General features: G+C 40.1%; 1 protein-coding gene across 2 annotated transcripts in view; it reads right to left on the bottom strand.

Moving 5' to 3' along the window:
* Positions 1–1,157: 1,157 nt before the first annotated feature.
* gammaCOP (coat protein (coatomer) gamma) overlaps positions 1,158–26,307 on the bottom strand; it is a 31,916-nt gene continuing 6,766 nt past the window's right edge. For both annotated transcript variants that reach the window (XM_071686337.1, XM_071686336.1), the window contains 13 exons: positions 25,871–26,037; positions 22,699–22,828; positions 22,149–22,363; positions 19,006–19,237; positions 17,564–17,723; positions 17,034–17,179; positions 16,717–16,923; positions 12,604–12,779; positions 10,574–10,721; positions 8,127–8,298; positions 7,684–7,778; positions 6,897–7,134; positions 1,158–1,511 (listed from right to left, as the gene is read on the bottom strand). In XM_071686337.1, coding sequence (XP_071542438.1) covers positions 1,381–1,511; positions 6,897–7,134; positions 7,684–7,778; positions 8,127–8,298; positions 10,574–10,721; positions 12,604–12,779; positions 16,717–16,923; positions 17,034–17,179; positions 17,564–17,723; positions 19,006–19,237; positions 22,149–22,363; positions 22,699–22,828; positions 25,871–26,037 — 2,217 coding nt within the window. In that variant the 3' untranslated portion in view covers positions 1,158–1,380. The remainder of the gene's footprint in view (positions 1,512–6,896; positions 7,135–7,683; positions 7,779–8,126; positions 8,299–10,573; positions 10,722–12,603; positions 12,780–16,716; positions 16,924–17,033; positions 17,180–17,563; positions 17,724–19,005; positions 19,238–22,148; positions 22,364–22,698; positions 22,829–25,870; positions 26,038–26,307) is intronic.

Consider the following 26,307-nt stretch of genomic DNA (forward strand, 5'->3'; position numbering starts at 1 on the left):
GCGTTGAAGAATGTGTGGAAGGCGAGAACGTTATCTCGGAAAGTAAAAATGGGTATGTTTGAAGGAATAGTGGTTCCAATAATGTTATATGGTTGTGAGGTGTGGGCTATAGATAGAGTTGTGTGGAGGAGGGTGGATGTGTTGGAAATGAGATGAGGTGTGGGCTATAGATAGAGTTGTGTGGAGGAGGGTGGATGTGTTGGAAATGAGATGTTTGAGGACAATACGTAGTGTGAGGTGGTTTGATCGAGTAAGTAATGAAAGGGTAAGAGAGATGTGTGGTAATAAAAAGAGTATGGTTGAGAGAGCAGAAGAGGGTGTTTTGAAATGGTTTGGTCACATGGAAAGAATGAGTGAGGAAAGATTGACAAAGAGGATATATGTGTCAGAGATGGAGGGAACGAGAAGTGGGAGACCAAATTGGAGGTGGAAAGATGGAGTGGAAAGGATTTTGAGTGATCTGGGCCTGAACATGCAGGAGGGTGAAAGGCTTGCAAGGAATAGAGTGAATTGGAACAATGTGGTATACCAAGGTCGAAGTGCTGTCAGTGGATTGAACCAGGGCATGTGAAGCGTCTTGGGTAAACCATGGAAAGTTCTGTGGGGTCTGGATGTGGAAAGGGAGCTGTGGTTTTGCAGCATTATACATGACAGCTAGAGACTGAGTGTGAACGAATGTGGCCTTTGTTGTCTTTTCCTAGTGCTATCTTTCACACATGCGGGGGTAGGGGGTTGTCATTTAATGTGTGGTAGGGTGGCGATGGGAATGAATAAGGGCAGACAGTATGAACTTTGTACATGTGCATATATGTATATGTCTGTGTCGACAGGTATGTGTATACATGTGTATGTGGGTGTGTTGGGCCATTATTTCGTCTGTTTCCTTTCGCTACCTCGCTAATGTGGGAGACAGTAACAAAGTATAATAAATAATTTACACATACCCTTGCATACTTCACAATTCCAATCTTTCCTTTCAACCCACTTATTCTTGATACATTCTATCCATGCTCAGTAACACTCTCAGTGATGGCAGAATTGCACATCCTTATTTCCCTCTTCCTCGATAATTTTCATTGATTCCTGTCCATACCACCCCTCCTGCTACACACTTCCAGCTCGAGGTGAAACCAACCAAAGGAAAAAAAAAATCGAAGTTAAGAGAGCACTGCTTTATTTTCCATTGCCAATTTCATGATGCACTGAAAACAAACTATTCTTTCTATACATTAATAAAATAATCTGGTAGTAATATACTAAAGTGGCTACACAACTGGAATACAGTGCCACTGTGTAAAAATCTTTCAAATCCTATAGAAATTTCATGATTAAAGGTTTACATTAATAAGTGATATTTTAATCCTAAATTCTGTTTATCCATTAGCCAACAGCTGAGGCAATAACTTCGGATACAACTGGATCATCAGATCGTACTGTCAACTGCATTGTGACGCCATCCGCAAGTGCCAGTTTAGCCCTCACCAGCACCTCGTGTCCACCTCTGTAAGTTCCTGTGAACAAGTTTGGATGGAAAGTTAATTAAAATATAATAACTAATATTAAGCAATTACATTTTCAAGCAATATTGCAAATAAATGAGATCCTGAGAATATGGAATATAATATGATTACCATTTCTTGAATAAATTATGTGATGTGCTATATTAACTTAAATTTGAGATGTCCTTAGGAAATAATGCAATATTATTGTAAATTCTGATGTCAGTTTTTGAGATAACTAATATTAAGCACTTTCAAAACAAAACCTCTTTTCCTACTTTTGAAGGAATTACTAAGAGATAATCAACATCCTCATTTGCTTACATCCACTCAAGCTCTTTTATAAAATGCATCCACTATTCCGTGTTCCCGACTGCTTTATATGCTCTGGTCCAACCTACTGACAGCACATCATCCCCTCCAATACCAAATTGATTCAATTTACTGTTATCACATGCATGACTCTATCCAACATTAATATTCTGGCCAAAATACCTCAAAACCCCTTTTGCACCTTCCCTCCATATTACCAGACTTGCCCTACACCATGCTCTCTCCACTTTTGACATGAATACCATCTTAATCAGTCTCTATATATATTATTTTTTTTTTATTTTGCTTTGTTGCTGTCGCCCGCGTTTGCGAGGGAGCGCAAGGAAACAGACGAAAGAAATGGCCCAACCCACCCCCATACACATGTATATACATACACGTCCACACACGCAAATATACATACCTATACATCTCAATGTACACATATATATACACACACAGACTCATACATATATACCCATGCACACAATTCACACTGTCTGCCTTTATTCATTCCCATCGCCACCTCGCCACACATGGAATACCATCCCTCTCCCCCCTCATGTGTGCGAGGTAGCGCTAGGAAAAGACAACAAAGGCCCCATTCGTTCACACTCAGTCTCTAGCTGTCACGTAATAATGCCCGAAACCACAGCTCCCTTTCCACATCCAGGCCCCACACAATTTTCCATGGTTTACCCCAGACGCTTCACATGCCCTGATTCAATCCACTGACAGCACGTCAACCCCGGTATACCACATCGATCCAATTCACTCTATTCCTTTCCCGCCTTTCACCCTCCTGCATGTTCAGGCCCCGATCACTCAAAATCTTTTTCACTCCATCTTTCCACCTCCAATTTGGTCTCCCACTTCTCCTCGTTCCCTCCACCTCCGACACATATATCCTCTTGGTCAATCTTTCCTCACTCATTCTCTCCATGTGCCCAAACCATTTCAAAACACCCTCTTCTGCTCTCTCAACCACACTCTTTTTATTTCCACACACCTCTCTTACCCTTACATTACTTACTCGATCAAACCACCTTACACCACACATTGTCCTCAAACATCTCATTTCCAGCACATCCACCCTCCTGCGCATAACTCTATCCATAGCCCACGCCTCGCAACCATACAACATTGTTGGAACCACTATTCCTTCAAACATACCCATTTTTGCTTTCCGAGATAATGTTCTCGACTGCCACACATTCTTCAAGGCTCCCAGGATTTTCGCCCCCTCCCCCACCCTATGATTCACTTCCGCTTCCATGGTTCCATCCGCTGCCAGATCCACTCCCAGATATCTAAAACACTTTACTTCCTCCAGTTTTTCTCCATTCAAACTTACCTCCCAATTGACTTGACCCTCAACCCTACTGTACCTAATAACCTTGCTCTTATTCACATTCACTCTTAACTTTCTCCTTTCACACACTTTACCAAACTCAGTCACCAGCTTCTGTAGTTTCTCACAGTTTCTCTATATATTATTTATTTATTTATTTTGCTTTGTCGCTGTCTCCCGCGTTTGCGAGGTAGCGCAAGGAAACAGACGAAAGAAATGGCCCAACCCATCCCCATAAACATGTATATACGTACACGTCCACACACGCAAATATACATACCTATACATCTCAATGTACACATATATATACACACACAGACATATACACATGTACATAATTCATACTGTCTGCCTTTATTTATTCCCATCACCACCTCGCCACACATGGAATAACATCCCCCTCCCCCCTCATGTGTGCAAGGTAGCGCTAGGAAAAGACAACAAAGGCCCCATTCGTTCACACTCAGTCTCTAGCTGTCACGTAATAATGCCCGAAACCACAGCTCCCTTTCCACATCCAGGCCCCACACAACTTTCCATGGTTTACCCCAGACGCTCCACATGCCCTGATTCAATCCATTGACTGCACGTCGACCACGGTATGCCACATCGATCCAATTCACTCTATTCCTTGCCCGCCTTTCATCCCCAGATCACTCAAAATCTTTTTCGCTCCATCTTTCCACCTCCAATTTGGTCTCCCACTTCTCCTCGTTCCCTCCACCTCCGACACATATATCCTCTTGGTCAATCTTTCCTCACTCATTCTCTCCATGTGCCCAAACCATTTCAAAACACCCTCTTCTGCTCTCTCAACCACGCTCTTTTTATTTCCACACATCTCTCTTACCCTTACATTACTTACTCAATCAAACCACCTTACACCACATATTGTCCTCAAACATCTCATTTCCAGCACATCCATCCTCCTGTGCACAACTCTATCCATAGCCCACGCCTCGCAACCATACAACATTGTTAGAACCACTATTCCTTCATACATACCCATTTTTGCTTTCCGAGATTATGTTCTCGACTTCCAAACATTCTTCAAGGCTCCCAGGATTTTCGCCCCCTCCCCCACCCTATGATTCACTTCCGCTTCCATGGTTCCATCCGCTGCCAGATCCACTCCCAGATATCTAAAACACTTTACTTCCTCCAGTTTTTCTCCATTCAAACTTACCTCCCAATTGACTTGACCCTCAACCCTACTGTACCTAATAACCTTGCTCTTATTCACATTTACTCTTAACTTTCTTCTTTCACACACTTTACCAAACTCAGTCACCAGCTTCTGTAGTTTCTCACAGTTTCTCTATATATTATTTATTTATTTATTTTGCTTTGTCGCTGTCTCCCGCGTTTGCGAGGTAGCACAAGGAAGCAGACGAAAGAAATGGCCCAACCCATCCCCATACACATATATACATACACGTCCACACACGCAAATATACATACCTATACATCTCAATGTACACATATATATACACACACAGACATATACACATGTACATAATTCATACTGTCTGCCTTTATTTATTCCCATCACCACCTTGCCACACATGGAATAACATCCCCCTCCCCCCTCATGTGTGCAAGGTAGCGCTAGGAAAAGACAACAAAGGCCCCATTCATTCACACTCAGTCTCTAGCTGTCACGTAATAATGCCCGAAACCACAGCTCCCTTTCCACATCCAGGCCCCACACAACTTTCCATGGTTTACCCCAGACGCTCCACATGCCCTGATTCAATCCATTGACAGCACGTCGACCACGGTATGCCACATCGATCCAATTCACTCTATTCCTTGCCCGCCTTTCATCCCCTGATCACTCAAAATCTTTTTCGCTCCATCTTTCCACCTCCAATTTGGTCTCCCACTTCTCCTCGTTCCCTCCACCTCCGACACATATATCCTCTTGGTCAATCTTTCCTCACTCATTCTCTCCATGTGCCCAAACCATTTCAAAACACCCTCTTCTGCTCTCTCAACCAAGCTCTTTTTATTTCCACACATCTCTCTTACCCTTACATTACTTACTCGATCAAACCACCTTACACCACATATTGTCCTCAAACATCTCATTTCCAGCACATCCACCCTCCTGTGCACAACTCTATCCATAGCCCATGCCTCGCAACCATACAACATTGTTAGAACCACTATTCCTTCAAACATACCCATTTTTGCTTTCCGAGATAATGTTCTCGACTTCCAAACATTCTTCAAGGCTCCCAGGATTTTCGCCCCCTCCCCCACCCTATGATTCACTTCCGCTTCCATGGTTCCATCCGCTGCCAGATCCACTCCCAGATATCTAAAACACTTTACTTCCTCCAGTTTTTCTCCATTCAAACTTACCTCCCAATTGACTTGACCCTCAACCCTACTGTACCTAATTACCTTGCTCTTATTCACATTTACTCTTAACTTTCTTCTTTCACACACTTTACCAAACTCAGTCACCAGCTTCTGCAGTTTCTCACATGAATCAGCCACCAGCGCTGTATTATCAGCAAACAACAAGTGACTCACTTCCCAAGCTCTCTCATCCCCAACAGACTGCATACTTGCCCCCCTTTCCAAACCTCTTGCATTCACCTCCCTAACAACCCCATCCATAAACAAATTAAACAACCATGGAGACATCACACACCCCTGCCGCAAACCTACATTCACTGAGAACCAATCACTTTCCTTTCTTCCTACACGTACACATGCCTTGCATCCTCAATAAAAACTTTTCACTGCTTCTAACAACTTGCCTCCCACACCATATATTCTTAGTATCTTCCACAGATCATCCCTATCAACTCTATCATATGCCTACTTGTCCAAACCTTTTCTGCACAATTTCTGCAGCCTTCTTGATCAGATTGCAATTACTTCTAAAACTTGCTCTTATACCATCATTTCTTACACACACAAACTGCAAGCTGTCCTCAGATATTTCATATCTAACACATCCACCCTCTTCCATTCTTTTGCATTTAGGTACCATAAAACACACAACAGTCTTTGCCCTAACAGACACTGACCTCTTCTTCCACACACTCAATGCTCAAAGCTCTTTATTCCCATCTCCCAGCCTATGACTTACTTCTGACCCCATGGTTCCACCAACTACCACATCCACTCCCAAGAAAGCACTCTACCTCCTCAAACTTAAATCATCCTGTCTTGCTCTATTGCTACAACTAGCGAAAATCTTTGGTAAATAGCTGGAAGAGTGTACGATACAGGAAAAACCCCTGTGGAACACAGCTGCTGATAAGGAAAGGAGAGGCTGACTTCCGGAGGAGAATCTAGATACTAGGAAACAAGACAGGAGGAAGGCATACTGAGAGAAGCTCGAAGATTCTACCTTGATGCCATAAAAGTTTTTAATATATCAAGGCCTATAACACAAGCCCTGCCGATATCTTCAGAGATGGTGACCAGACACTAGTAAGCATTTAAGATGATATTCCTGGTGGATCCTATCTTCCAGAAGCCATACTCATGATCAGAGAGAAGTATGCGAGATTCAAGATGTTCACAGATATGGGAGATGAAGAATAATTCAAAGACTCTATAAACAGTAGAAGTCTGAGCAACTAGATGATAGTTGGAAGTTTGTTTCCAATGCTACTTTGATAAAGAAGGAGAAGCAAATGGGAGTAAAACAAATATAATAATGATTAAGAATTAAAAGTTCAACTTGCACTCAATCATCAAAATGATCTTACCTGCAAGATATAATGTATGTGCACTCTTGCCTTCTGGGATACGGTCTGAACGGTCACAAGGGTGCATACCCAAGAACTGTGTAATTTGCGTCACTGCTTCTTCTAAGGTGTTCATGGCAGACAGAGCAAAGGTATCCTCCAACTCATTTGTCGCCCCTAATTCTTCCCAACCAGCAGCAAAGTTACTTCGAGCTGCCCGTTGAACATGATCAGCTACGTTGATCTCCACATCTTCCAGCTGGTTAACAGAGAGATCAATAATGATAATAATTTTGATATGATAAATGTAGAACGTGATTTTGATCATGAAGGGAAAGTAATATTCATTTAAGACCAAGATGACATTCAGGAGGGGAGTATTAAAAATGATTAATGTACCCTTTTCAACTATGAAACATTTCTTCCATCTTTTAGTGCTGTCCCTATAACTTATTCCATATTCTTGTCCATTTCTCTATGGTAGTTATTAATCCAAGAAATGAAACGAGAACAAGCACTGAACAAGACTTGTTTGAAAAATTTGTGTACCAAATTGAAATAAAATGACAAATACTACTACGTTTTTAGTTTTAATTCATAAAAGGACTGTCTTGTGTCAAAAGAAAAAAAAAAATATATCTTAATACATAGGTACATATGATAATTCACATCTGAGCCTTGGAGTCCTTTGCTACATGTTGCGATAATCAAAATTGTATGAATTCCACTGTCACACTACTATTCATGAAATCCATTACAGAAGCAAAAATTATAATGAACAAATTATACCAACACAATCATAACCTACTGTATAATCATCTTCATAACCTTCATCCGTGTCTGGCTCACCAGTGGCAGGATCACAGTCACGAACTGTAAACTTCAATGTAGCTGACAGAGTACCTAAATGATAATAAGTACTCGTGTTTATGAAATACAAACTGTCCATAAATAGATAAAAACTTCCAGATTTAACAATTATCTAATCTAAACAAACAAGTCAAAAGTATAATTACTAAATCAGCACATGTGACATTCAGGAGGGATTTACTACAAATAGAAAATGCTAAGAAGCTTTCATATTGAAAAATAAATTAGGAATCATATATTCAATGCAGACTATATTACTTTAAATGAAACAAGTGATTTGTTATCAAATATGAGTGAAGACCTTTAACTGCATAACCTTCTCAAAGTCTATTTATTACAAAATGTGAACTCAATTAACATAACAAAAAAGTTGCAACTTACCTGTTGTAGCCATAATATCATCAGGTATGGGTAAAAGAGTGTAACAAGAGCCTGCCTGGGAATAAGGAAGAGAGGGACATGGAAGGGATGTTTCAGCATCCCACCCATCACCCTCCACCACCACATTAACGCCCTCCAGTAACTGGTCATTAAGAGTATTGGTGCAGTCAAACTGTGAACAGACCACATTAATAATATCAATCTTTACATTAGTAATCTTTTTTTCTTTCAAACTATTCGCCATTTCCCGCATTAGCGAGGTAGCGTTAAGAACAGAGGACTGGGCCTTTGAAGGGATACCCTCACCTGGCCCAATTCTCTGTTCCTTCTTTTGGAAAATAAAAAAAAACGAGAGGGGAGGATTTCCAGCCCCCCGCTCCCTCCCCTTTTAGTCGCCTTCTACGACACGCAGGGAATACGTGGGAAGTATTCTTTCTCCCCTATCCCCAGGGAAAATCTATTAGTAATAACAGTAACTATATCTTTATTCAACTTACTTTTTAGCACAAACTTGGGCCCTGGTTCAGCTTACATACAACATATCACCGTGTATATCACTTCACACCCTCTTCCATGTTCAGGCCCTGATCCCTGAAAATATCTTCCACTCCATCTTATCTCCAATTCAGCCTTCCCAGGCTTCTCTTTGTTCCCTCCATTTCTAACAAGTATACCCTATGAGAGAGCCACTGCTCACTCACCCTCTCCATACGCCCATTTCAGCATACCCTCTTCAGCTCTCTGAACCATACTCTCCTTACTACCACACCTCTCTCATACCCCATCATTTCTTAATTAAACCTTGTCACACCAAATACTGTCCTAAAGCAATTCTACCTAAACCTGCTTGATAATGCCCTAATCTAATTAATCCAGAAACCTACTCCTGATGTGAATATATTGTATTTAGGTCTAACTAAAAAGTTTTTTTTTTTTTTTTTTTTTTTAGTAATGAAGATGGAAAAAAGTGGTACAAATGATTACCAACATATTACTTTTGTAGTAACTTTCAACAATGCATGTACAGTTGGTCAACATGAGACACAAAAACTACTAAATATTAAATTTGCAAATTATAATGATAAGGATATCTCACTTGGAGAAACAAAATCAGATTCAGTTTAATGCCTTCAAGACCCAGTTTCTCCCCATCTCGCTATCGAAAATTCCTCGACTTTCCTCTCTCCTTTAACAGTTTTGTAATTCAGAGTCTTGACTCAGTGAACATACTTGGTGTCACTGTAACATCCACTATCCTGGAAATCCTACAGGAAATAAATAGCTGAGTTTGCCTCTAAGAAACTGGGAGTCCTATTTATATGTCAAAATTTCTTTATTTTGAACAGTTGCTCCATTTATACAAAGAGCAGATCCACCTTGTATGGAGTACTGCTCTCACACCTGGGGTAGTTCTAGCTATGTATCCTTAATTGACAGAGTTTGAGACAATAGCAGTCACTTACAACTCTCCCAGGCTAACTTCAAAACTTGAACCACTTGCCATAGGCTGCAATTTTGGTTCACTTTCCCTCTTCTATAGGAATTACTTTGGTTTTTGCTCCTGAGAGCTGGCTGCCCGTATGCCCCTACTACTAACTGTGCCACACAATAACTCGGCAAACTACTGTGTCACAAGATTACTCTATGGACAATGGCAACTATAGTGCTGGGCCATTTTGATAACTGTTTTTTAAACTACACCTCAAAGCTTTGGAACTCTCTACCCCATCATGTCCTTCCCAGTAACTATGACCTGGCACATATTAATAGATTTTTCACTTCCTCCAATATTCATAATTTCCCTTATCTCTTACTTTTCTCCTTCATTAAGGCCCAACATAAAAAAGGAAAAACTATACCATCAAACATATACATCTTTGTTCTCAGACTCTCAATACACCCAGGACCTTAGTCCTTGCACCCATTCTATGTGTAACTTAAGTGAAAAAATGGCATGGAAAAGAGTAAAGGGGAGATGAAGGAAGAGAAAAGGTTGGAAACGGAGGTAGATCAATAAAGAGAAAGAAGACAGATGAAAGGAAAAGGATAAGAAGGAAGGAGTAGATGGATGGGCAAGTAAGAGGGAAAATGAAGGTAGTGAAGAAAAAAGTGGATGAAAACAATACGATAGTATTATCTAATGAGTACTTATGATGAGATTTTAATGTTAGGGAGGGCTGGCATTTGGTGCTCACTGCAAGAGAAGAGAGTAAGAGGAGTAAACAGAGAGGAAGGGAAGGAGAAATTTGAAGAAAATGGGAGGAAGAAGTGAGGAAGGGTGAAATGGGAGAGAGAGGAAGAGGAGGATGTGGCAGTGATAACGGATTTTCTATAATATCTGACAAAACTTTATCATTCACTGACTGACTGTACCCAACACAAAAAATAAGGATGCCTTTATCTTGTTAATCTACCAAGGCAAGAAAGGCAAAAAACTAACAACAAACCTGTAAAATAATATGATTCAGGAATGTATGTTTGATACAGCGCACCATATATTCTGTTTCAGCTTCAGTAAGCTCCACCGGTGCAGAGGATTTGAAGAGTGGACCAAGGTGAGCAAACTGTGGTATTGCTGCCAGCTGTTCCACATACCTAAGAACAACCATAATTAATTTCTTACTGATAATACATTAATCTTTGCCTCTTATAAGTGGCATATACTCTGCTGAAAGTCAATTTCTTACTGATAATACATTAATGAGCACCTCTTATTAGAGGCACATACTCTGCTGAAAGTCAAATGAAGTCCTAATACATAATTATTATCTCAACCACATACAAATCTAAAGGGCTGTTTGAGCAAATGGAGTACAAGAAATGTGGTTGAAAAAGTGGAAAAGTGGAATACAATGCTGCGTTTTGTACCATGCACGACATTTTTATAAGCAAAGCTATGCATTTAGAGGAAAATAACACTTATACAGAGGTATCTCAATTAATGCTGCTTTGTTGCCTTTACATATCACCTATAGGCAAATAAAGATCCTGTCTGGTGTGAATCTCCATTGCAGCCATATTTTTACCTTAATTTGCATTTTTTTTAACATTTGGTTATCAGGAACACATTTATTGGCATATGAAATGTTTTTAAGAAAAATGAAGATGGCTAACACATAATACACAATTTAGACATCTAAGTAACAACAGTAAAATTTGAAGATGCCAGAGAAACAAAATTCTGTAAATAGTACTTTCAAAAAGGAGTGTGATTAAAACAGACCATAATATCAGAAAAGCTTGAAAATCATGAAATGGAGATAAATAGGACAACTACAGGTTCTGATAAAAAAAAGTCATACATTCTTCGAAGTATATTAGCAAGAACCCTGTTCAGCCTCATTTTCATTGAGGAGGCAGCAGCCTGATCTCACCCTCTGCAAATGACCCAATAGTCATTACTCCAATAAGAAGGTCCAGGGTCAGCAAATCAACAACCAACGCCAGACTGATGGCATCAAACACTTAAAGCTTAGACCTTTTGCAAAACAGGAGTGCCAACCCAGGGAAGTCAAAGCAGGAAAAAAAAGGTTTTATAAAATATAAAGGGACAGGGAGACAAATTCAATCAAATTTGCTCATAAGATACAGCCTCCAAAAGAAAAGAATTTGCAACCTTTAAAAGTTTCATTTCTCTCCTCTGCAGGCTATCCCAGGAACATGAAAACAAACATAAATTTAAGTTGTATGTTAGGAAAGAATATTAAAGCGATGGGGCCCTATGAGTGTACAGTCGGTTTTCTCCCCCTGAAGGAGGAGCGTTTGAGGAAAAAATTCTAAAAATAAGGGTGAATCAGATAAAAACTGTAAACTGATTCTCCAAAAGAATTTCTCAAAAGAGCTACATGGGTATACCTACAAAAATGTAAGGGAGAGTTTCATGATTTGCAGGTCATGTTTGTGCAAGGGCCCTACTAAACACTTCCATACAATACCAAGAAAGCAAGGCTACTGCTAGCCTAATTTCATTATCAGACAAAATTGAGGTTTGGTTAATCTACACCCACAGGCATATTATGAATTGGTCTGGTCAGCCTGCAACGTTGAGCACATGGCAATATAGTCATTGCCATGTGAAGGCAGCTGATTGGATAAGTATTCCCAATATAGTCATTGCCATGTGAAGGCAGCTGATTGGATAAGTATTCCAGAAGACACTTGCAGTGCTGACTACAATTTGAGTGGATCGCAAATAGTGAGAGATGTACAGCTCACCAGAATGGAAAGGGTTGGAGGCAGCCACAAATACACACACACACACATCCGAAGATTAAAGGATATTCTCATTAACTCGAGGGACTGCCAATCCTGGAGAGAAATAAAATCAACGGCATAGCTGAAGAGATGAGGCTCTAAAGTAAATATAACTCAGTGATGAGATGGGAAAAAGATAATGAGAAATATTATAAAGTAAGAATTACTCAAGAGTAAGCAAGAATTACCAACTGATACAACCGATAAATGTGATGAGACTTACTTTTCATGCGTAGGTACAATACGTTCCTCTTGGCGTGGTGCTGATTCCATGATACTTGGGGTTTTCTTCTCTTCCTGAGGAGGGGGTGCTGTAGGTATCGTGCGAGTATCAAATGGTCCTAAAGTGTCAGTTCGCAGGTACTGCACCAAAGCACGTTCCAAACTTGGAAGTGCAAACTGAAAAATAATTACTTTGTCATATATATATATATATATATATATATATATATATATATATATATATATATATATATATATATCCCTTATCCCTGGGGATAGGGGAGAAAGAATACTTCCCACGTATTCCCTGCATGTCGTAGAAGGAGGCGACTAAAAGGGAAGGGAGCGGGGGGCTGGAAATCCTCCCCTTTCGTTTTTTTTTTTCTTTTTTTTTAATTTTCCAAAAGAAGGAACAGAGAAGGGGGCCAGGTGAAGACATTCCCTCAAAGGCCCAGTCCTCTGTTCTAAACGCTACCTCGCTATCGCGGGTAATGGCGAATAGTATGTATAAAAAATAATAAAATATATATCCCTGGGGATAGGGGAGAAAGAATACTTCCCAGGTATTCCCTGCGTGTCGTAGGAGGCGACTAAAATGGGAGGAAGCGTGTGGCTGGAAATCCTCCCCTCTCTTTTTTTTTTAATTTTCCAAAAGAAGGAACAGAGAAGGGGGCCAGGTGAGGATATTCCCTTAAAGGCCCAGTTCACTGTTCTTAACGCTACCTCGCTGATGCGGGAAATAGAGAATAGTATGAAAGAAAAAGATTTTTTTTTTTTTTTTGCTTTGTCGCTCTCTCCCGCGTCTGCGAGGTAGCGCAAGGAAACAGACAAAAGAAATGGCCCAACCTACCCCCATACACATGCATATACACACGTCCACACACGCAAATATACATACCTACATAGCTTTCCATGGTTTACCCCAGACGCTTCACATGCCCTGATTCAATCCACTGACAGCACGTCAACCCCGGTATACCACATCAATCCAATTCACTCAATTCCTTGCCCTCCTTTCACCCTCCTGCATGTTCAGGCCCCGATCATACAAAATCTTTTTCACTCCATCTTTCCACCTCCAATTTGGTCTCCCACTTCTCCTCGTTCCCTCCACCTCCGACACATATATCCTCTTGGTCAATCTTTCCTTACTCATTCTCTCCATGTGCCCAAACCATTTCAAAACACCCTCTTCTGCTCTCTCAACCACGCTCTTTTTATTTCCACACATCTCTCTTACCCTTACGTTACTTACTCGATTAAACCACCTCACACCACACATTGTCCTCAAACATCCCATTTCCAGCACATCCATCCTCCTGCGCACAACTCTATCCATAGCCCACGCCTCACAACCATACAACATTGTTGGAACCACTATTCCTTCAAACATAACCATTTTTGCTTTCCGAGATAATGTTCTCAACTTCCACACATTCTTCAAGGCTCCCAGGATTTTCGCCCCCTCCCCCACCCTATGATCCACTTCCGCTTCCATGGTTCCATCCGCTGCCAGATCCACTCCCAGATATCTAAAACACTTTACTTCCTCCAGTTTTTCTCCATTCAAACTTACCTCCCAATTGACTTGACCCTCAACCCTACTGTACCTAATAACCTTGCTCTTATTCACATTTACTCTTAACTTTCTTCTTTCACACACTTTACCAAACTCAGTCACCAGCTTCTGCAGTTTCTCACATGAATCAGCCACCAGCGCTGTATCATCAGCGAACAACAACTGACTCACTTCCCAAGCTCTCTCATCCCCAACAGACTTCATACTTGCCCCTCTTTCCAAAACTCTTGCATTTACCTCCCTAACAACCCCATCCATAAACAAATTAAACAACCATGGAGACATCACACACCCCTGCCGCAAACCTACATTCACTGAGAACCAATCACTTTCCTCTCTTCCTACACGTACACATGCCTTACATCCTCGATAAAAACTTTTCACTGCTTCTAACAAAGAAAAAGATATATATATATATATATATATATATATATATATATATATATATATATATATATATATATATAATACTTGGTCATCGTTTCCTGCGACAGTGAGGTAGCACCAGGAAACGGACAAAGAATGGCCCATCCACTTATATACACATATATATATACATAAATGCTCATACACATACAAATAAATATCAACATATACATACACAGACATATATACACATGTACATATTCATACTTGCTTGCCTTCATCCATTCCTGTCGCTACCTCCGGCTTCAGTGAGGGAGCGCCAGGAAAAGACAAAAAAAAAAAAAAAAAAGCCACATTCGTTCACACTCAATCCCTTGCTGTCAAGTGTAATGCACCACACCACAGCACCCTATCCACATAAAGGCCTCACAGACCTTTCCATGGTTTACCCCAGACATTTCACATGCCCTTGCTCAGTCCATTGACAGCACGTCGCCTTCGGGATGCCACATCGTTCCAATTTACTCTATTCCCTGCATGCCTCTCACTCTCCTGCATGTTCAGGCCCTGATTGCTTGAAATCTTTTTCACTCCATCCTTCCATCTCCAATTTGGTCCCCCACTCCTCCTTGTTCCCTCCACTTCTGACACAAATACCCTCTATGTCAACCTTTCCTCATTTAATTTATTCAGATTTCCAAATCATGTCAGTACATCCTCTCCAGCTCTCTTTTCATATTAACATCCTTCTTCCTTACCCTATCACTTCTTACTCGATCAACCCTCCTTACATCATATATTGCCTCAAGCATTTCATTTCCAATACATTTACTTCTTTCAATACATACTCATTGTGAGCTCCAGCTTTGCATCTATATAACATTGTGTGGATTACTGTATCTCTACCTCCCTAGAAAGGCTGCTTGTGCAAAGAGTGAAAAGTTATCTTAGCAAGGCCGTATCACCCTCTCTTGACAATAGGGAGTACAGTCTCCTTACATGACTTTTCACTTCAATGGAGTCCATCCTTTCCATGATACTGAAATTAGTGCAGCCTTGGAACTGCAGAAGCTCCAGGAAAAGAATTCTAGTGTAATACCAAGACACTTTCATTAAAGGTGTTCTAGAACATTTATAAAAAAGGTATAGTAAAATATATCCAGGTAAAAAAAAAAGGGGGGGGGGGGCATTTAGAACAATCACTGGCTCCCTAACAACCAGTAAAACTTAACACCAATGCAATAAAACAAAGATCCTCCGAGCAGAATCTCACCTCAACATGCTCGGTGAAACAATGCCAGACCCTTCCAACCCAAACCAATCCATAACTAACCATCAACCCTAAGAAATGTTAAAAGCTTACCACTGCCTCACATTTCAACAACCTCTAATAACAGATCCCCTAATCCCCAACAAACACAATACCAAAAAATCATCACACTGGTATGACCCAAGAATCACTAAGCAACTACTTTCCAAATTTGTAAACCACCCCACCAGTCATACACCCATTTAAAACCACACTTACCAACCATATACAAATTATACTTTCGTATCTACACTCTGACCATCATCCATTTCTAAAACAAACACTGATTCAACATATCTCAATACTCTTCATGTCCACAATACAATGCCTGCAATGAAAACACCAAACACTTACAGCTTAGCTGCCATTATCATCTAGTAGGAAATAAGCTTAAGGAATGTGGGTGTGATCATCTAGCATGAAATAAGCTCCAGGATTATGTACCAGTCACACATTCGGTGAAACTATTTCCAAGCAAATCCTGAAATCAATACATTAAAAACTCTAAGAAATGCTCTAACTGAAACTATCTCAAAACCAAAATGGATTTGGAGACAAATCTTTGATGAATGTCTTAATTCATTCAATTTAGGAAGGGAATTTTTCTGAGAAAATAAATACCCTCTTATCTGGAGTAATTCAATGATGTTATTATTGATTATATGTCCAGTATGTGTAATTTTTATAAATATCTAAAACATTGCCTCTGGTAACCATAATGTTTTTGATGGAAGGGTCAAGAAAGAAAACCTCCCTAAGCTATTACAACACGAAATGAAAGCCATGCAATAATTTCTGTTAAGAGAGGTTTCACAGTTCTTAACTATTCCATAATAAAATTACAAATGGCTTAGTGTTACCTGTGGTGGGTTGAGAATATACCGATGAATAAGAACACTATCACGGGTGGCTAGGACAGCATGATAATAAGTTGCTCGGTCACGGACCTCATCCTCTGTATCCATCATACATCGTTGTAACAGCACCAGAATATTACTTAACAGCGACTCGCATTGAGCACCAAATTTGGCCAGCACGGATACAGCAGCAGCCCGCACAGCTGCATTCTATTAAAAAAAAAGTCTTAAGTACATTCTGAATTAAAAATACTTCAGGAAACAAAGAAAAATCTAAAATAAACAAGTACAGGACCATCAGAGTAAGAAGCAGCACTAACCTCAAGAATGACACGATTATAAACAAAGCGAATGTATCGAGATGGCTGGCGCGTTCGAGGTCCTTCCCGTCCTAGCAAGTGGATGATGCGTACAGCCAATGTTGTGTGTTCACAATCCTCAATGAATTCACACAAATGATCAAGACCTGCATGTTTGGGGAAAAAATTTTCCTTACTGATGATAAGTATGAAAATCAAATATGATATTATTATTATATTATTTTGCTTTGTCGCTGTCTCCCGCGAGGATAGGGGTGAAAGAATACTTCCCAAACATTCCTCGCGTGTCGTAGAAGGCGACTAGAGGGGACGGGAGCGGGGGCCAGAAATCCTCCCCTCCTTGTATTTTTTTTTAACTTTCTAAAATGGGAAACAAATATGATATATGCTTGGTATTTTCAATCTGGAAGATATTCCAGTATCTCAAACAAAGAAAAGCAAACTATGTTTCATACTGGTTAGAGGAAAGGGTCATTTATGGATAAAAGGATTATGCTCAAATAATAATTCAAAGGGTCTAAATGTCTCACCCTTCTCCTTGGCTTCAGGATTGTCCTCAATAATGGTGATGATGGTACTGGCAATGGCTTCTTTGTAAGGTAAACCTCCCTCACTTCGCAGCATGTCTGCCAGCTGTCCCATTAACACAGCTTGCTTCCTTGGATACTTCAGTGCCAGGGCTCGTAGGGCCTATAATTATCACATAAGTATGTATGAATACAGATTCAAAATGTTGCATCATTTTCCCCAAATATTCATTTCTAGAATGGCAAAGTCCCACTGCCATGTGTCATGTTGCTCTTAATAATGTTATCTATCAAGCAGTTTTGGGCTATTCCCTGTAATTTCATTATCTAGGTCCACCCAAGTCTGCACAAGGAATGCCAATGCTGGCAAGTGGTCATAAAATTTTGTCATTACTGGAATAAACATGGGCAGCAATGAAATTAGCCACAAAGTAATGTAGGAAGTTTTGCCCCTGAGTCTGCTACAATATATTGCTATAAATCCATATTCTTCCTCAAAGAATGCTTATTACACATGTATGGTATCCATCCATCCATCTAATATCTATTCCTCTTTGTACATATGCCTTACACCCTTTGGATACTGTATGAATGGAGAAAGTTGAGTAAAGTTGGATAAAAGCAAGGTTATTAAGTTTAGAATTGAAGAGTGAAGGTCAGTTGAAGTAAACAGCTTAGAGAGGAAGACTGGAGGGAAATTAGAGGAAGCAGAAAGTTTTATATACCTTGGAGGGGACATGACTGCGTACAGAACCATGGGGGGTAAAGTGAGTCTTAGGGTAAGTGAGGGAAGCAATGAGGAATGTGGTAAGAGGCAAATCTCTGAGGGTAAAGGTGGCTATATATAAAGGCATGATAGTCGTAACAGTGTTCTATGAATGTGAGGGACAGGCCTTATATGACAGTCTGGAAGAGGGGTGAATGTGCTGGAAATCAAATGTATTAGGTGTGAGGAAGGTTACTCAGATAAGAAATGATGTGGTAGTCGGAGGAGTGTGCACAAGAGCTGAAGAGGGTGTGCTGAAATTATTTGAACATATATACAGGATGAATGAGGAGAGGATGACTAAGAGGGTATACATGCCAAAAATGGAGGGAACAAGGAATAAAGGGAAACTAAAGTGAAGGTGTGAGGATGGAGTGAAATACTGTGATTGATAGCATAGGACCTTGCTTGCACAACTTAAGCTATTCCAATATACCATCAATGGCGACTTGAAGATGGATTTTTATGGTTTTCCAAAGGCCGATGTGTTGAAGACTATATAATTGCTAGATGTTTTGTTTGCTGTAAGCATACATATACAATGAAGCTGAGCTAACTTTTGGTTTTCCCATTTTCATTGTACATATATATCAAGTTAAGGATAAGGCCACCATAAGAAAGAGAGCAGCAGCCTTGATGTTAACTTCACTTAAAATGGTAAACACTGAAATAATGTTACCTCAACAACTACAATCTTGAATTCATCAGAAATGTCATTTAGGAATGATGAGATGGATTTCATGAGGCGGTCTACTGATCCCTCAGAGCCAGTCTTGAGAAGAGTAGTGATGGCCAATGTAGCAATGGATCGATTCACATCCTGGATCAAGTTCTCAAGGTCCAAATTGCAAGCTGTTACTGCATTTGGTTGTGTCATTGCTACTTTGCTAAGGGTCCGCACTGCTGCAAATCTGAAGAAAACCTTATCAATATTGCAAAAAAATAAAAAGTTCAAATAAATTTCACATTGTTTTTTCCATATCCAACTGTCTCTCACCTTACCAAGGTAGCATCAGACACACACACACATGCTGACCTTACTTGGATCATTTACTCACTAGTCGTCATATATAATGTACCTAAACCAAGGTAGCATCAGACACACAAATGCTGACATTACTTGGATCATTTACTCACTAGCTGTCACATATAATGTACCTAAACCACCAAAGCCAAGACTTACACACTAATCCATGGTTTAGCCTGGTTGCTTTATATGCCATGGTTCAGCCCGCAATTAGAATTTCCCCCACATTTCATATAACAACATTCCAACTCATCCCATCTCACGTATGTCTCTTGCTCTCCTGAATGCTTTATCTATTTGTCTATCTATATCTCTGATGCCTGTTCCCTCCAGGAACTTCCTCGAGGGTGGCCACGATCTGTCCATCCTTCCAGCTCCTCCTTGGTGTTTACCTTCCCATTATGTCTCTCTCTCTCCTTCTCTATATATATACAGTGACATGGTCAATGGATTGAACCAGGGCATGTGAAGCGTCTGGGGTTAAGCATGGAAAGTTCTGTGGGGCCTGGATGTGGAAAGGGAGCTGAGGTTTTGGTGCATTATACATGACAGCTAGAGACTGAGTGTGAACGAATGTGGCCTTTGTTGTCTTTTCCTAGCGCTACCTCGCGCACATGCAGGGGCAGGGGGTTGTTACTTCATGTGTGGCGGGGTGGCGATGGGAATGAATAAAGGCAGACAGTGTGAATTATGTACATGTGCATTTATGTATATATCTGTGTGAGTATAAATATGTATACGTTGAGATGTATAAGTATGTACATTTGCGTGTGTAGACGTGTATGTATATACATACATGTGTATGAGGGTGGGTTGGGCCATTTTTTTGTCTGTTTCCTTGCGCTACCTTGCTAACGCGAGAGACAGCGACAAAGTAAAATAAATAATAAATAAATATATATATAAATATATATATATAAATAAATATATATATATACGTGTAGGAAGAGAGGAAAGTGATTGGTTCTCAGTGAATGTAGGTTTGCGGCAGGGGTGTGTGATGTCTCCATGGTTGTTTAATTTGTTTATGGATGGGGTTGTTAGGGAGGTAAATGCAAGAGTTTTGGAAAGAGGGGCAAGTATGAAGTCTGTTGGGGATGAGAGAGCTTGGGAAGTGAGTCAGTTGTTGTTCGCTGATGATACAGCGCTGGTGGCTGATTCATGTGAGAAACTGCAGAAGCTGGTGACTGAGTTTGGTAAAGTGTGTGGAAGAAGAAAGTTAAGAGTAAATGTGAATAAGAGCAAGGTTATTAGGTACAGTAGGGTTGAGGGTCAAGTCAATTGGGAGGTGAGTTTGAATGGAGAAAAACTGGAGGAAGTGAAGTGTTTTAGATATCTGGGAGTGGATCTGGCAGCGGATGGAACCATGGAAGCGGAAGTGGATCATAGGGTGGGGGAGGAGGCGAAAATTCTGGGGGCCTTGAAGAATGTGTGGAAGTCGAGAACATTATCTCGGAAAGCAAAAATGGGTATGTTTGAAGGAATAGTGGTTCCAACAATGTTGTATGGTTGCGAGGCGTGGGCTATGGATAGAGTTGTGCGCAGGAGGATGGATGTGCTGGAAATGAGATGTTTGAGGACAATGTGTGGTGTGAGGTGGTTTGATCGAGTGAGTAACGTAAGGGTAAGAGAGATGTGTGGAAATAAAAAGAGCGTGGTTGAGAGAGCAGAAGAGGGTGTTTTGAAGTGGTTTGGGCACATGGAGAGAATGAGTGAGGAAAGATTGACCAAGAGGATATATGTGTCGGAGGTGGAGGGAACGAGGAGAAGAGGGAGACCAAATTGGAGGTGGAAAGATGGAGTGAAAAAGATTTTGTGTGATCGGGGCCTGAACATGCAGGAGGGTGAAAGGAGGGCAAGGAATAGAGTGAATTGGAGCGATGTGGTATACCGGGGTTGACGTGCTGTCAGTGGATTGAATCAGGGCATGTGAAGCGTCTGGGGTAAACCATGGAAAGCTGTGTAGGTATGTATATTTGCGTGTGTGGACGTATGTATATACATGTGGGCCATTTCTTTCGTCTGTTTCCTTGCGCTACCTCGCAAACGCGGGAAACAGCGACAAAGTATAAAAAAAAAAAAAAAAAAAATATATATATATATATTTTTTTTTTATATATATATATATATATATATATATATATATATATATATATATATATATATATATATATGTCTTTGATGCCAATTCCCACCTGGAACTACCTCAAGGGGGTGACTATTGCAACAGTCTCCCTACAACTAATGAATTCCAGTGCCGCTTCTATCTAACCCTTTAGTGCCTCCCTTCCCACTGCTCCCTTCAATTATGACGCAAATATCCATTTGTTTTTTTTTTCGCTCATCCTTTCCATATAACCAAGAACCATTTCAGCAGACAAAGCTCAGCCCTTTCAATCAGATTGCATTTACTACCACTCCTTTCTCATGCACGGTCTTTAAATGATCATATCACCATATATTGCACTCAGGCATTTCATCTCCAAAACTTCTAACCTTTTCCTGTATTATGCATTAAAGGCCCAAAACTCACATCCATACAATACTGCCAAGACTTATACACCTTCAAGCCAAGAAGTCTAGAAAAAATGATAAGATACACGCAGAATACCGAGTTGTTCTCTCATATACAAGAATATTTGACAACAGGCTCAAAAACTGTTTTAGTGTACAAGCTTGAGAATAATGCTGCATATCAACAAATGGAAGTTTCCTTTTCATATGAATTAAAATAAGTCATTCATACAGGTCACTATTAATGCATCTAGTCATCTGAATACTAGCTGAAGATATACCTGAGAGTGGGTTTGGGGCTGGACAAGAAGAGCTGCAAAACAGAGATGGCAGGGGCCAAGTCTCGTGCTGAAGATTTTCTAAGAGTCACGATGGCATTGGCTGCTTCATATATCACCATCTCTGCCTTGTGCCGCAGCATGGACTCCAAAAAGTCAAATAAACGAGAGTCTGCTCCAGCTTCATCTTCTTCTATCAGGCGAGCTACAATACGAATCTGAAAAAAAAAAGCTTACATAAATACAAAGAGCACCAGGTCACACTTTTTTAGAAAACATTAAATCACACAACTACATAACATTACAGGTCACTGCAGTATTTTCATTATTTTGATAGATCAATCTTAAACAATAATTTAATTACATAATATATGAAAACCATCAAAAGGAGATCAAATATCTCAAATGCAACAATTATATAAAAAAATGGTAATAAAAAACCCCGAAAACAGATGCACACACAAAAAAATACTGACTGGCAATTGAGATACAGGATACAAAGAAAAAAAGATATACTGATATTCATGTGAGCAGTCCACATTAACTTACATACCAGTAAGCAGATGGCATATGGAGAACGAAGACCAGCAGAAGTCAACTTGGTCACCATCTTTGTTACAGCAAGTTTGTCTGACTTACGGATTTGATGAAGTACTCCGAGAGCATGAAACTGAACCATCACACTGAAACAAAATCATTATATTCAAACATTTCTGATGTTGAAATAAACAAAATTGCTTGAATACTCAAACACCAATTTACTCATCTTAAAGGTTTCCTCAATATTATATGACTAAATAGCATAAGTAAGGTATACAGAGATATCTTCCTGTAACAAATTAGCATCTCTAACTATCGCTACCAAAAGGAGTTCTGATTGTCAAATTCTTGCTTGACCACTGATTCTAAAAAAAATTCCCACTGACAGAGTAAAAAGTCTGATGCAAATCTGTCCTTGCTCTTACATGATACTCAAGGATAATCTAACAATGACAACATTCATTACTTTTAGCACCTTTGAGTAACAACTACAGTAACATTAATTTTTGCTCTTCATAGTTTCAATACTTTTGTGCTGGGCTGTAATTCAATCAATAAAATTCCCTACCTTGTATTTCATACTGAATTCAAACCTGGGTTTGAAATATATGTTGGGGGACATTAAGGTCTGTAAATAAGTAATGAATTGTTACTCTTTTAGAAGAGTCTGCGATCATTCAGTTCATATTCAATGCATATCTGTGGGCTTGGGGAAGCAATACGAGATATTTTCCATTATCATTTCACATATCGAAGCATTTCATCGTTATGTTTCATTCAAAGAAAAAAAAGTTTTTAGACAAAAAAAATTCCCTGCAATCTTAGGTAATTTTGTGAAGGCAATAAATTTGCTTGAAAACCTCAGTATACGGACTTTTTTTCATGTTGAATTCTAATCAAGAGTTGAAATGTATGTTTGGGAATATTAAGTCCTCTAAAAAGGCAATTAATGGTTACTCTTTTATAAGATTCTGTAATTCAGTTCACATTTATTGGACATGTATCAGCTTGAAGAGGCATTATGAGATTTTTTTCCATGGTTATTTCAAGTATAAAAGCTACTTCCTTCACGAATGTCAAGAGAAGTCAATGGGACTGGACCCAAAAATGAGAAGGCTTAGATCTAGGTTTTAAAATCAGTAATGGCACAACAGTGATACCATTCTAGTCCCTCTCTCTAATGTAACTCCCATATGCTCAAAACCTTCAAATAGGACCAGAAAAATGATCAACACACATGGAACTAGGTGAGGCAAAAGAGGAGGTGAGGGGAAACAAGTCACAACTAAACCTGCTGGTCACTCAGTAACTTCAGCATTACCATGAAAGAATCGAAAAAGCAAAATTCTTAGTTGTGCCAACAAATAAGTTGAAACCTCCTAGATTACCGTACAAATTTTTTTTTTTTTTTTTTTTTTTATACTTTGTCGCTGTCTCCCGCGTTTGCGAGGTAGCGCAAGGAAACAGACGAAAGAAATGGCCCAACCCCCCCCCCATACACATGTACATACACACGTCCACACACGCAAATATACATACCTACACAGCTTTCCATGGTTTACCCCGACGCTTCACATGCCTTGCTTCAATCCACTGACAGCACGTCAACCCCTGTATACCACATGACTCCAATTCACTCTATTTCTTGCCCTCCTTTCACCCTCCTGCATGTTCAGGCCCCGATCACACAAAATCTTTTTCACTCCATCTTTCCACCTCCAATTTGGTCTCCCTCTTCTCCTCGTTCCCTCCACCTCCGACACATATATCCTCTTGGTCAATCTCTCCTCACTCATTCTCTCCATGTGCCCAAACCATTTCAAAACACCCTCTTCTACTCTCTCAACCACGCTCTTTTTATTTCCACACATCTCTCTTACCCTTACGTTACTTACTCGATCAAACCACCTCACACCACACATTGTCCTCAAACATCTCATTTCCAGCACATCCATCCTCCTGCGCACATCTCTATCCATAGCCCACGCCTCGCAACCATACAACATTGTTGGAACCACTATTCCCTCAAACATACCCATTTTTGCTTTCCGAGATAGTGTTCTCGACTTCCACACATTTTTCAAGGCTCCCAAAATTTTCGCCCCCTCCCCCACCCTATGATCCACTTCCGCTTCCATGGTTCCATCCGCTGACAGATCCACTCCCAGATATCTAAAACACTTCACTTCCTCCAGTTTTTCTCCATTCAAACTCACCTCCCAATTGACTTGACCCTCACCCCTACTGTACCTAATAACCTTGCTCTTATTCACATTTACTCTCAACTTTCTTCTTCCACACACTTTACCAAACTCAGTCACCAGCTTCTGCAGTTTCTCACATGAATCAGCCACCAGCGCTGTATCATCAGCGAACAACAACTGACTCACTTCCCAAGCTCTCTCATCCCCAACAGACTTCATACTTGCCCCTCTTTCCAGGACTCTTGCATTTACCTCCCTTACAACCCCATCCATAAACAAATTAAACAACCATGGAGACATCACACACCCCTGCCGCAAACCTACATTCACTGAGAACCAATCACTTTCCTCTCTTCCTACACGTACACATGCCTTACATCCTCGATAAAAACTTTTCACTGCTTCTAACAACTTGCCTCCCACACCATATATTCTTAATACCTTCCACAGAGCATCTCTATCAACTCTATCATATGCCTTCTCCAGATCCATAAATGCTACATACAAATATCATACAAAAATATTAATAAGAGAAAAAGGGAAAACTCTGAAGGAAAAAGAGATGGAGAGAACCTAAGCAAAAGTAAAGGGAGATGCATGACAACAACCATCAGTCACACATGATTCAAATATCAACAAACACACCATATGAAAAAATTACTGGTTCAGTCAGCTAATCAGCCACTACAATCTAACTCCATATACCTGCTAAATGCCTTTTTAGCAACATGCTAATAATTCATTACTCAATGCTTTTTATTTTATATCTATTTTTTTTAAGGCTGATAAATGCAAAATTTGAGCAAGCATACAACTGAATCAATTAAATCCCAATATATGTAATAAATGGGATAATCTGTTTCTATTCAAGCAAGAAAACCTTACTAGAACATTCAAACCTGTCCCAAAAACTTTACAAACTGAGGGTTCTAGCATTCAAAATACTTTGACTTTCAAAATCCTTTTACACTTATAACTCACCAGTCAGAACTCAGGGCTTCCTGAACCTCTGAGACCCAGCGCTTGACAACATCTGGTGAATCCTTCATAATATGCCTGCAAGACACTAAGGCAGCACTGCTTACACCAGGAGCACGGTCAACTATAGCCTGCTTCATGTATCGTTCAATGGCTTGCATCATAGTAGCCTGCAGAATATTTCAATGGTGAAAAAACTATCACAGCACCACTCCAAGAAGTAAAAATGAAAATAAATACTGTAATATGTTCAGAGCTGAAAGTAAAGTGTAGTGAGGTAGCCTCAGGAAGAGACGAAGAATGGCATCATTCACTCACATCCACACTCTAGCTTTCATGCATAACACACTGAAACCAGCACCACAGACCTTTCCTTGGTTTTCTCCATCCACTTCAGATCCTCTGGTTCCGCCAACTTACAGCACATCGTCCCCTCTGTA

Source organism: Panulirus ornatus, chromosome 42, assembly GCF_036320965.1.
Source record: "Panulirus ornatus isolate Po-2019 chromosome 42, ASM3632096v1, whole genome shotgun sequence".
NCBI classification, from domain to species: domain Eukaryota; kingdom Metazoa; phylum Arthropoda; class Malacostraca; order Decapoda; family Palinuridae; genus Panulirus; species Panulirus ornatus.